This window comes from Enoplosus armatus, chromosome 22 (assembly GCF_043641665.1).
Source record: "Enoplosus armatus isolate fEnoArm2 chromosome 22, fEnoArm2.hap1, whole genome shotgun sequence".
Taxonomy (NCBI): Eukaryota; Metazoa; Chordata; class Actinopteri; order Centrarchiformes; family Enoplosidae; genus Enoplosus; species Enoplosus armatus.
Window position 1 is genome coordinate 8964824 of NC_092201.1, and position 13505 is coordinate 8978328.

The window sequence follows — 13505 nt, forward strand, 5'->3', positions numbered from 1 at the left end:
GCAGAGCCGCTCTGTGGCTAACCCTTTGTGCTGTTAAAGTCTAAAAGCGTCTCTTTAGTTCAACAGAAAAGCTTCACAGCTTAAAAAAAACAAATCACATCAAGACCGTGTGTGAGCTGTCTGGGTGTGTGTGCCTTCATTTCATTTTTACTTTGTCTTTTTTGTCAGTGATCACCTGGGCTGAACAGCAGTAGGGTAGAAAAGAGAGTAGAATGTGTGTACTAAAAAACAGACGTTTGGCTCCCTGTTATACTTTACTTTGGAGAGATGGGACCCACATCTCCAGGACATCCCTGCAGCCAAAGATGCTGCGTTCAAAGGCAGCCTGCAATATTATGGTCTGAAATGATCTGGAATCAGCTGGATGGGTCTATATGGGAACAAACTAGTCTACAGGCTTTCAAATGGAAACTGAAATCTACACTCGAACAACAGACTGCATCGAGTGTTTCATGTTGAAATGATCTTATTGTTTAATACATGTGTCCAGGACTCTCCGGAAAGCAGTAGTGATACTGAGTGGATTGTCCTGGTTAAATAAAGTGAACTAAACAAGTAATGAATTCTACATACAATTAATTCTTGCTGCAGTTCAACTTTAATCCACCAGGTGGCATCAAACATCAGATTACATTAACTTTACACCTTTCCCAGTGTTAGAGACTACGGGTTATATTAACACTGAGGAATTATAGTGTCTTATTTAGGACATAATAAGGATGACTTTACTGTTGTGACTCTGAAGTGTGAGCTGTGCTTATTGCAGTGCCTTCTTTATGTGTGTGTGTGTGTGTGTGTGTGTGTGTGTGTGTGTGTGTGTGTGTGTGTGTTTAAGAGTGGGTAATGTAAAACCTGAGATAAAGGAGGTTCATGTAGGTCCAACTGCAGCCTCTGAACTACATGAGGGAAATCACCAGCATGGAAACACACGACGTCTTTGGTTACACGAGGAGGCTCCGAGCTGAAAGCAGGGGGGGGACAAGGAGGATTACATGATATCTGTTGGTGGGTAAGCTGTGTAAACACTGAGCCATCTAGCTATCACTACCTGTCCCCAACAGTCTGACAAACCAGGTGGGACCATGTGTTGCTTCACCGCCTACCTTTCTCCGGGCCGCACAGCCTTCAGCACCCCCACGGCTGCTGTGGTTTGACGCTCAAAGCCCTGACCGATGTGATCGGCGTGGGCCCGAGTCCGATCCTCAAAGAGCATCTCTCTGGGCTCGCTGGTCCTGGGCAGCGACTGCAGCAGGTTCTTCACCTCATTGGTGGAGCTACGACAGGACACAGATGAACACAGCGTCATGGAAACAGAAAGACACACAAGAGTGTCCACACAGTTATATGAAGAGATTTCTCTGCTGTCTCTGCTTCCCTGCTGTCCAAATAAAGAAGAAAATGACTAAAGGCGAGTGGGCAGCTCACTTCCCAGCTGTGTTTATTTCTTTGTTTCCTGTCTGCTGTGGCAAAACAAAAGCACCAGACAGACTTTATCTGGGTGACACTGATGTAATCCAGACGCCACAGTATGACATGAGGAGCAGGGGACGCTAGAGAGGATGAAACCTGCATTAGTCTGGATATAATAAAACATGCCTGTTCTGTATTCAGGTGGTGTTGTCAGTAGGGATGCAACTAACGATTATCATCATCAATTAATCTGCCTATTCTTATCTCAAGTAATTTCCCAAAGCCCAAGTTAACATATTCAAAGTCTTTTTTTGTCCAACCAACACCCAAGATATTCATTTTAACGTCATAAAACACTACGAAAATCAACAAATATTCACATTTTATAAACTGGAACAAAAGAATCTAGAGAAGAAGAATTTGTACCTTTTTATACCAACAATTAATTGATCATCAGCAATCCTAATTAGGTGATTGACAGCACACCAGCTGAAAAGATTAGTTGGTTGACTCGTCAATTGTTAGAAAATAGACTGTTTCACTGTTTTGATAAAAGATCAAGCAAAAAAAAATAATAGCTGCAGCCCTACAACCAGGATGAAAACACACATCAAACAAACACAATTATAAAACATCCTTGTGGTGTATTCAGTGAATGTTAAAAGTTTTCAGCAACTAGATGTTTCACAGCACACTGAGAAAACAAATATATTGTCTGCAGAAAATCACACCAGAGCTTTTTCTAGCTTTAGACCAATATATTTTCCTTCTGATGCAAATTATTGTGTTTCCATGTCTGCTGGTGGTAAAAATGACTTTTCCTTGTATCTCATTTGCATTCTTAAGTTGCAATTCAAATAATGGAAAGTAAAAATGGAGTGAACAGCAGTGCTTGAACACATACACACACATATACCCTTTGCTCATCTTTACACTTCTCAGTCTGTGTGCACAAAGCCATGTTGCCAAACAATAGATATACTGCAGTCAGCTCACCACTGGATCAGTGACTCACACTGGAGCTGCAGTCAGATTCAAACAAGAGTATAAACACAGGCACAGAGTCTGCGAGAGATTCCTTCGAGAGCGTACCACAGACACACACATAACACAGACAGAACAGCAGAGAGACGACCCGTGCAAACACTTAATTGTGCATTCATTCATTCAGAGATAAGAGGGGAGAGGCAATGGAAGAAGAAGAAAGAAGCAGGGGAAAATAGTACAGAGTAGGGGGAAATTAAAGCACACACACACACACAGAGCTCAGAGTGTCTGAGCTGACTGCAGGCTGACAGTAATGAATGTAAAACCAGGAAAGCTGGTAAGTGAAACACTGAAAAGAGAGAGTGTAAAGGGAGGAGTGCTGAACGTGCACATCTAGAGTGATATTTGAAGTCTACCATCTGCCAGAACTCTTCAACTATCCTCTATATGTGAGGTCCTGGTGTTCAGTGTGTTACTGTGTGCTGCACCATGAAGTGGGAGGGAGAAGTAGAGAGAAGAAGAGAGGAATAGATGAGTGGGAGAGGAGTGGCAGGGAGAAGGGGGAGATAATGGAGGGAAACAGGGGATAAAGGAGGAGGGAGTAAAGGGATAAGGCAGTAAAAAGGGGAGTAAAGAGGAGGGAGACAGAGGGAACCACGATCTCTGATGACAAACACTGTTAATGTACATCTTAAAGCTGCAGCACACACTGAAAAGGTTGTACAAGACATTTATATTTCACACACTTTTGACTAGGGCTGCAATTAATTATTATTTTTATTATTGATTAATCTTTCAACTATTTTCTCGGTTTCTCGATTATTTGTTTGGTCTATAAGCCCACGGTAACATAGAAATTCCCTCCGGACATGTTTTAAGACATAAAATAATTTGCTTTGAATAATAATGGAGAAGAACACTGGAGAAGACGGAACCAAAAAAAAAGAAGTTTTTACTTAATAAATGACTCCAATTATTAAATGATTATCAAAACAGATGCTTTGAACTCTACTTGAGACTGAGCAGGCTGGGGTTTGACATCTTGCAGCTCTCGATGGACTCACGTTGGCTGTCATTTGTCCTGCAATTTGTATCTGAACTAGAACAGCATGTTCTGCGTCAGGCCTCTCTCCTGTTTGCAACTGGCGCTGGCCAAGGTTGCTGCTGTTACTATGCAATTACTGTAAATCTCTGGAAGCATGGCGCTCTTTAGCTAGAAGCTGAAATATTTTGGTATATTTTCATCGTCTGACCACTATGATCAGGCTGAATTCTCAGACTGAGAGTCTCAGTGCTGTCAGAAATGCATAACAGCTTGACCTTTTTGCTGAAACCACCAAGAAAAAGAGAAGATGTTCCCCATACACAAGCAGCCTTCCTTCCTTCAACGCAACATATGGTCAAACTGCGGACAAGGTCTCACTGCAAACAACATCACGTCTTCTCTCTTTCCCTGCAGGCTTTTCATGTCTTTTCCTTAATACACACAGAGAGACATAAACAAAAACACTTGAGCTGCCATGACATATTTAATATATGTGCTTTCTTTAACCACACTTTGAGAGTTCCTGGAAATAACAGCATAGTAACTCCACACTAAATCAACGTAAAGCGGGAAAAGACAGACCAAGAGGAGGAAACTGAAGACAGATTGTAAGAGAAATCGAGAAAGAAAGACAGGGCAGGTATGTAGAGGTAGCAAGAGGACAAGGACAGAGGAAATGAGGCAGAAGTGGGAGGAGTGGAGGAAAGAAAAGGAAAGTTTAGAGGAGGAGGGGAATGAGAGATTGAGGAGAGATCTGGGAGCCAAAAGGGGGAAATTATGAGAAAAGTAGACCTTGGTTTGTAGATGTCACTTTATATTCGCAACTGATGGTAATTTATGACCAAGTGATGGGATGAGACACAGAAGAAGAGAAGGGAATAGTTTAACCACCTCTCTCTCTCTCTCCATCCATCTGTGTCTCTATAAAAACAGATTCTTTCAGGTCCAGCTGTTACACAAGTGTTTCTGACAGCACACACGCAAACAGTCACTCTGACACACACACTTTCCTGAAAGCCTTCCTTCCTCTTCAAACACTGTCTAGACACCCTGAACCAACCAATGCGTAACATGTATATGCAACATGTACGTCCAGGCTGACTTCAGATGTAGACACTATTGATGAAGTGACTATACTTCCCCTTTTATTCACCCAGGAAAATGTGACGGAATAAAGCTTTCTTGGATGAATTTAGAGAAAGAAAATAAACTAGGGCTGCATCTAACAATTATTTTCATTAATTGTTTGGTCTCTAAAATCTCAAAATAGTGGAACATATCAATTTGCCCTCAAGGATATTCAGTTAACAATAATATGAAGAGAAAAGTGGCAAATGCTCACAATTTAGAAACCAGAATCAGCGACTGGTTAGTAAAAAGACTTTACCTGATAAACAAAATAGTTGCAATCATTTTTTCTGTCATTCAACAAATAATTACAGTTCTAAAAACAGAAAAAAATCAATACATATAACTATCGATGTGACAATCAATCAGCAGAGACAAGAGAGCAGTAACTGCTGCATGGTAGGAATGTGTGCAGTGTGTGTTGTCCCGTGTTTGGCTGGTTGCCATGTGAAGTAGTGTCTGATGTCGACTCTATTAACATAACGATGATCTCATCAGAGTGGTGAACCACATACCTCTTACACCACACCACAAACACAGACGAACACACACACACACACAGATCCTCTATCGTGGTCTCCCTCACAGAAATAATGTGTGTGTGTGTGTGTGTGAGACAGAGCTTATGTGTAAGCAACAATGACACTGTGACAGAGACAAACAGAGAGGGTGTAATTGTCTCATCCGGCGCTGCTCGCCTACAACAAAGCTTCATGCTGCTACCGCGGCTGATGCCTCAAATGTGTGAGTGTGTTTTGTTACGGTTTTTCCATAATCGGTCCTCGTGGGCTGTGCAGGGAGAGCAGAGGCAAGCTGGCTCAATAAGGTACACTCACACACACAAACACCACTGAGACTGGTAGCCAGTACAAGCAACATTCATAGAGACCAAAATCCCAATTAAATCTGTCTCTGTCTCACTGCAGTGGTTAAGGAGGATCTAAATTATTGGCTGGCTTCATTTGTATTTATGTACTGGTTTCTGCTGGACTCACCGTTTTCTTTTAAAAGGGGACTTTGGTATATCAGCTACAGGTATCATCTGTTCTCCTGGTCTGACCCACATTATAGGACCGTCGTCGCTCTCTGTGGGATTCATCAGCCTCAGACTGGAGAACGTTCCCCATGGAAGAGTCCGCTGCAGCCAGACAGACAAAAGAGAGAATAAGAGAACATGAGGGGAAAATAATCTAAGCAGTTTGTTTGTACATCCCTCACCAATTCTTTTTATTTATTCCACAGATTCCCAAAAAGAAATCTTATGTGCAGAAATTGCCCCCGTGGCAAAACTTGTCACTGGCACCAGAGACACTTCAGAGGGTGCTGAATCAGAGCCAAAGCCCTCGACAGATAGGAAGCGCCAGAGGATGTGCGTCTTTTGATATTCAGCATACGGTGCCACTCCTCCACACTGCATGCAGGAGATTTGAAGTGTCAACACAGAATAGCAAACAGAAGAAAAGCTTGTCACTCCTGCATTTCAGGGACAGCAGTAAACAGTATTCTGGTGGTCTGTTCCCACACAGACATTTTAAAACAGAACCAACTTGCTGAAGCTAGTAGCTGAACCTAATCACTCTAACACACCACTTAACGCCTCTTCTTTGCCAGCCGCCACTGAGAATATTAGGTGTGTTGTTGATGGTTTGTGTCTAGCAGTATCTCTCCATCTGTTCAGTTTGTGGCATTTCCAAATAGTCAGTGGTGTACTGTAAATGCATCAAAATATTTGGGCCCTTCTACTTCATGGCTGCATTACCAGACATTTAGAGTAAACAGACTTTTTATGACTATGGAGCGACTAAAAGCTACTTTATATTTCAGTGAAAAGGTGTTGTGTGACAGCATGTCGGCCAACTGAACACGTGTAGACTACTCCTCCGACAGAGCGTAATGTTACTATAATAATCAGAGAGGAAGCCCAGCTGAGTTTTGTTTGATTCCTTGAATCAACTATGAAACATAATGAAACTGAATGTTTTGGACTAAGAGGAAACGGATGTGGAATTCGAACAGAAGGTGGTCAGTAAATCCTCCTCACAGTCCTGAAGAGATGTAAGATAAAATACTAACTTGCCAGACAGATGAGGGACACTGACATAATAATAAATAAGATATTCTTTTGCCAGTTTTCCCTCAAATAATAATCTCACATTCAATTACAGCTATGCAACACACCTTTAGGAAAAAGTGACGATTTGAAAAACCCATGGCAGACACTCAAACGATGCAAAACTGACAAAAGGCTTTTTGTAGATTATCTTGTGCTTCTATACAATGCAAGAGTCTTATCCGAGCCTATTTGAATAAATCTGTCACTTTCCCATTCACAATCCACGATCCACCCATTCTGTTTAGCATTACTGCCATTCATCCTGTGCTGACTCACCTTCAGGAAGGGTGAATCCTCCAGCATGCCAAGGAATTCTGGGAAAAAATCCCCGACCTCCTCATCCACGGCTCCTACCAGGCTGATCTGTCTCATTGCCCCGGCTCTGTATGTGCCATTACTGTACGTTTTCTTCACCTGCAGCAACCACAGGAGAAACACAACATTAGATAATGATACTATGATGTTACCTTAACACCACAGCAGGTGGGTGAGATTGGTTACTCGGCTCAGTTCTTAACAAAAATATAGTTTATAGTCTGTAGTTTATAGTTATAGTAGGGCAGCTGTTCCCAACCGTTTTGGCTCGTGACCCCTTAACACAAAGAAATGTCTGCTTGTGACCACTTGTTTACCGAAAAAAAATAAAAGAAAATTCAACATCATTTTGTGTAGCAGGTGTTGCAACCCCTCAGATTTGCCTTGCACCCTCTTGTAGGGGGTCCTGATCCCCAGATTGGCAGATTGGGAACCACTGTTCTACATGGCCATGTATGAGAAGAGCATGAAGCATTTAATGGGTGGCTAGTTCTTCCTTTTTTAGGAGGCATTTTTTTTTAAATCTATATGATGTTATTGAGGGATATCAATAAAGGATAACAATTTCTTCCTGGATTCATCTGCAAGTGGATTTGGTGGAAAAGATTTCAGAAGTGTTCCAAACATTTAGTACTTGTTGTTAGAGATGTACCCAACAGCCTTGACCAATAAGTTTGCAGTGTAAAGTATAAATGTTTATACAATATATATATATGCATTTAATATTGTTTGATTGCAATACAACGGGACACAGGGGAACACAAAACTAGACACTGACATGGAAGCTGTTAATCACTACTGAGTGTCAAAACAGACAGTGTGTGTGTGTGTGTGTGTGTGTGTGTGTGTGTGTGTGTGTGTGTGTGTGTGTGTGTGTGTGTTGGCGGTTTCACTTGATGTTTCTGCTCCACCGGTGGGACTCAACAGACTGTTTGCTGCTCTTCACTTGGCTGACAGAGCGTAGTGTGTGTGTGTGTGTGTGTGTGTGTGTGTGTGTGTGTGTGTGTGTGTGTGTGTGTGTGTGTGTGTGTGTGTGTGTTCTAACCCGCCTCTCATACCCTTGGCCCTCAACAGTGTCTTTGTGTGTGTGCCTGTGTTTGCAGTACGTGCAGCATGTGGCCTGCATGCTGTACTCTTGGCTGATCAGGATGTGTGTGTATCTGTGTGTCTGTATGTGTGTGTGTGTTGGCCAGATCCTTGGCTGCTCGCCTCTAGTGAGTCACCACTTGACAACAAGGCAGAGATAAAGAGAGAGAGGGGGGAAGAGAGACAGACCAGAGGGAGGAGAGAGCGAGGATATACAGGAGAGAAAGAATGAAGGGAAGAGAGACAGATGGACAGAAGTGGTGAGAGGAAGAGGGAGAGAAAGTTTAGGAAGACAAGCTGTGAAAGAGAAAAAATAAATGTAGGGGAGCATGGAAATAACTCAAGGGGGAGAGAGGAGTGAAGAGGGTAAGCAGGAGAAAATGGATGGATGATAAAAGAGAGAGTAAGAACAGGAAAAAGGGGTGAAGGAGAGAAGGGGACAAGAGAGACACCAGATAAGAATAAGTAAAAGGCAGAGATAAAAAGGAGGGAGGTGGAGAGAGGGAGTGTGACAAGGAGGCAGGTTAGAGGATGGGAGGAGGGAGATGAAGGAGAAGTAATGAAGATAGAAACAATGAATTGGAAAAAGACTGAAGGGGAAGGTGCTCAGCAGCTCCCAGGTGTGTCCTTGAGCAAGGCACTAGATCCCCAAACAGCTGCTCAGAGGCCAATCGTGCAAGACTGTAGCTCACGGCGGCTCTCAAGTGTGTTTGTGTGTGTGTGTTTTAAGGCCGATACTGATACAGATATTTGGGAGTTTAAAAAAACAATATATACTCTTTTGGTGTTTTTTTTTTTTTTTTTACCATTAACAAACAATCTTGATAAGGATCCCGTCAATCCAAACATTTATTTTTAAATTGTGACCAAAATACTAGGCAAGACATTTTACAGTATAAAAATCTTCTTGTCTCTTGTGCTTGTGCTCTCCAGTGGTCTAAATATGTAATGTGTTAATGTAATGTAAATGACCTAAAACCTAGTTTTGCCTTTCTGTACTGCAATATTTACACTGATGACTGACTAGCTCTAGTTGAGACCAAGCATGAAGAAATTGACTTGTATTCATACCTATTAGTATGTAGTAGGGCTGCAACTAAAGATTATTTTCATTATCAATAAATCTATAGATTATTTTTACAATTAAATGATGAACTGTTTAGTCTGTAAAATTTCACATAATAGTTCAAAATGCCTGTCACATTTGAAGAGCCCAAAGAGATATCTAAAGATTGTGACAGTCTAAAACTCAAAGATATTTCATTCAAAGTGATATAAAACAGAGAAAACTAGCGAATCGACAAATTTCAGAAGCTGGAACCAGGACACAGAGCTGTTGTCTTGCCAGCAGTAATGTGTTTTGTTTTAAAACAAAAAGCCTCGAGTAAGCTCCTGAACCACTGCATGTTCACTTGCAAATTGGTCTAATTACATGCATCACATAATGCCTATTGGCGTTTATTTAATCTTTGATAAATTAACAAAATAAATCAGTTTGTCGTGCATGGAGAGGCCAAGCCACGTGGTTGTGTTTGCGTGTTCACTTCATTTCACTGCATCTGAGCCCAGACACTGTATGATATCCTCATAAGATGATGATGATGACTAAAAGCTTGAAACACTCAGTCCACACATGTAAACACATGACAACTTTAAATAGTCTCACTGAGTCAATGACCTAGATACTGAAAGAAAAGTGTTTGTGTGCAGATACGGATTCAAATGCCTTCATGCTTAAAAGCATTTGTGAGCTTCCACAATGTCGCTCAGCCAGCATCAGTGTGTTTGTGAGTGTATGCATTCATCTTACTCTGCATACTTATAATTGTGTGCACTTGTGAGCGTCTATTTTCTCTGTGAGGGTGTGTTTATATGATGCATAATTTAACAGCAGAATAACACGTTTTCAGCAAAGACAGCAGTCTCTCACTATCACAGGAGGAGTATCAGGAAACACTACCTCTGCCTCAAATAAACGGATAAATTCAATAGCCACTGAACTCAAAAACACACACACAGCTTGTCTATTATAAGTGAAGGCAAACAGAAGGAAACAGGAAATGTGACAGACTTCCTCTGAGTGGTGCTGTTCAAGATGCTCCAGTCCTTCCTCGCCTCTCTGTGTTCGTGCGTGGAAACACACTCGATGGCTAAATGTGTGATAAACGACCAAAATATTCACTTGTTCAACTTGATAATAAGCTTTATTTAAAAGGGGAGATACTGCTGTACAAAAACACAAGACGATAAATAAAAAATCTGGACACAAAAAAATAAAACAGACGAATACTTTCTCCACATCCTGGAACATTATCCAAATTTACTGCATCTCAGTTGGTATTCCAGGTCCGCAAATTCACCAGATTAAAAAGTCGACATCATACATATATATATATATAATTATCATGCCTGTCATCTCTCCCCTGCTGTCACTTTCTTTGGCTAAAAACAATATATCTTTAAGTCTAACAGATTATCTCACTCCCTCGTCTCTGTCAGCCTCTCCATCTCCTCCTCTGCCTCATAATACTCCCATCCCCGGTGGAAAGTCTATTAGATCAAGCCTCTCGCTCTCTTTCCTGGTCTTTTTTCCGTCTCTGGTTTAGCTGCTGTAGCCACTTGTTAATTCTATAACAAATTTCCCTCCTCTTGTCTACACATCCTTCACTCTTTCTAGCCGAGTTCATGTCATGACTTCATCTCACTACTCTATCTGACCTCTCCCCGACCTCTGTAAGTCTGTCTGCTTCTCTCTTTCTGAATCATTATGTCCAGTCAGTCTCTAGAGCACTAAGTCTGTTAGTCTATTACTGTGCCTGCGTCACAACAAAGCTTCTGACTGGTGCCTCATACACAATCGCACAAACTTTTCTTACATAATCTCTCCCTCGGCTTAGCCACAAACACAGGCATGTGAAAGCACAAACACACTTTGAATTAATATAATGTAATGGCTGCTTTCCACCTTCATTTAAATCTAAGTTGACACCAGGAACGTGTCAAAGCTTAGGCATGGTTTAAACACTGCAGTGTCCAAGCTTGTTTTGTAAACACAGTGTTGTAGAGTGCTACAGTGCTGCCTCCAGGTTAGAGTATATGAACGTGTAGGAGCAGGATGATTACAGTGATGGAGGCTGGAGCGGGAGTCAGATAAGACGAAGTTGGCTGTGATGACGTTTAACCTGAAACTGTCAACTGATGTAAACGAAACTTGAGAGCACTGAAAATTCAAAAAGGGATTTTCCACAGACAAAGAGCTATCTTTAGTTTAGTTCAATCAGCATGCTAGCTGGTATTTTAAGTAGATTTCATTAATTCTTCCATTTGTTTATTTAGGGGCTTAACCTTTAGGCATTTACATCGAAGATGTTTACCCATCAAATAATTTACCACTATCTTTCTCACAGAATCCACGTGTTATTATCCTGATTAAATGTTTTATGCGACAATTCATTGACTGGATAAATGTTTAAGATTTTAAAGCTTACTTCTTTGGCTGCCAGTGGAATTGGATAAACCAAATATTTTTTCCCTGCCTCTTCGACTTTGTATTCTTGTAAAATATCATTTCTTTTCAGCTGATTAGGATAATATTCTGTTGATAAAAACATTTCTAATGTTACGTAGGTTAATATCTCTCCCACAGACTGGTCTCAGATCTGGTCTAATACTAGAGTGCACCAAAACCTGTTGACGCAATGTTCTAACTAATAACAATGACGTGACAACTTTATTATATCAGTTAAGATTAAATTTACCACATTAATCTGATGTCGTAAATACGTTATTACACTCAATGACTGAACAGGAAAGACCAAATTACCTCACTGTGGAAGCACATCATGTATCGACTGTCGAGCTGTACTTGCCCTGAGAAAATAGAGTGCTGTAATCTTCTATAATCCTCAGCACCGCCGAAAATGCCTTCAGTCAGGTACTGAATACAAAATAGTCACTCACAGCCTGAGCAGCAGCAGCAAAGCAACTTTGATACCTGCAGTCAAATTCTGAATATCACACACACGACTCATTTTTTACAATTACAATATATGTAAGTTAGACATGGAGAAGTGTGTGGGTGATTGTGTATCCAGTAGCCCACATAAAAACTGTAAGACTAAGAATCAACTAATCTATACAACAAACACTGCATTCTTCTCCTCTCACACAATAAAAAGATGCTGTCCAGCCATTTGCAACTGGAAGAGAGAACCAAACAACAGAGCAGAAACATAAAGAGTGGAGAGATAAAAGACAGAGCATGACAGACTAAAACAGAGGGGGGGAGAGCTGAGGGGAGAGAAAGGTGGAGAAAAAATGTGTAAAAGAAATCATTAATCTGTGTGTGCGTGTGTGCGTGTGTGCGTGTGTGTGCGTGTATGTGTGTACACCTGTGCTGGGTATATATATATCAGTGTGCATGTTCATGTGTGTGTGTGTGTGTGTGTGTGTGTGTGTGTGTGTGTGTGTGTGTGTAGACTGTACGTCTACTTCCCAAGGTCACTGCTGAGAGCTAGGGGAAAAAAAATTAACAAGACCAGTGGACAATGACGTTAGCCCTGCAAGGAACACTACTCTTAAAGGGACAGCTCGGGACACAGGTTTTGCAGGGTAAATTAAATTTAGACGGCGGACAATTTAGATGTATATAATTAATTAATTGTATGGATCAAATTTATTAAGAAACATGCAGAGATCAAGGATGTGTTTGCTGAAGCAGAACCGGCCAGAAATGAAACAAACACACAGAATAACATTATGAATATTTCATTATAAGAAAAAAAAGAGAAAATAGCCAGAAGCAGAGCGATAGACAGCATAAACTGCTATACCCCCTGTAGTCACACACACACACACACACACACACACACACACACACACACACACACACACACACACACACACACACACACACACACACACACACACACACACACACACACACACACACACACACACACACACACACACACACAGGGTGGTAACTGGTGCTGCCTGCACTCACATTGAAAAAGAGCAGGCAGTATCTCAATACAAAGCCACTCAGGAGGTTCGAGCCAACAAAAGGCTTTTCATTAGTGAACTATAGACATGAGACAACTCTAAATGAAGAGGTCTAGCTGTTTCGCTGTGCTCAGAGGAGACAATCCAGACAGACACCACCAGCAAAACACACACTCACACATACACACACACACACACATATTTCCTGTTCTTCCAGTTGTGTAGTATGTTGAGGAGTGGGTGACAGGCATCCAACTACAGCTGCCCCCATACTTTGAAAAGAAAAGAAGAAAAGCACCTTTTTGAGCCGTCATCTGTCAGTCTATAATTTCACTTCTTGCTTTCTCATCCTCTTGCTACCTTTTGTGTCACTTTCCTATTCTTATATCAACTTCTTCTCATCTTTTTCTGTTTTTC

General features: G+C 41.3%; 1 protein-coding gene across 1 annotated transcript in view; it reads right to left on the reverse strand.

Annotated features, from left to right (window-relative positions):
• Window positions 1-13505, reverse strand: part of LOC139305390 (uncharacterized) — a 29158-nt gene that overhangs the window by 2164 nt on the left and 13489 nt on the right. The window contains exons 5-8 of the mRNA XM_070929361.1: window positions 6960-7097; window positions 5566-5708; window positions 1104-1274; window positions 853-961 (exon numbers count right to left, since the gene is read on the reverse strand). Of these exons, the coding sequence (XP_070785462.1) occupies window positions 853-961; window positions 1104-1274; window positions 5566-5708; window positions 6960-7097 (561 nt within the window). The remainder of the gene's footprint in view (window positions 1-852; window positions 962-1103; window positions 1275-5565; window positions 5709-6959; window positions 7098-13505) is intronic.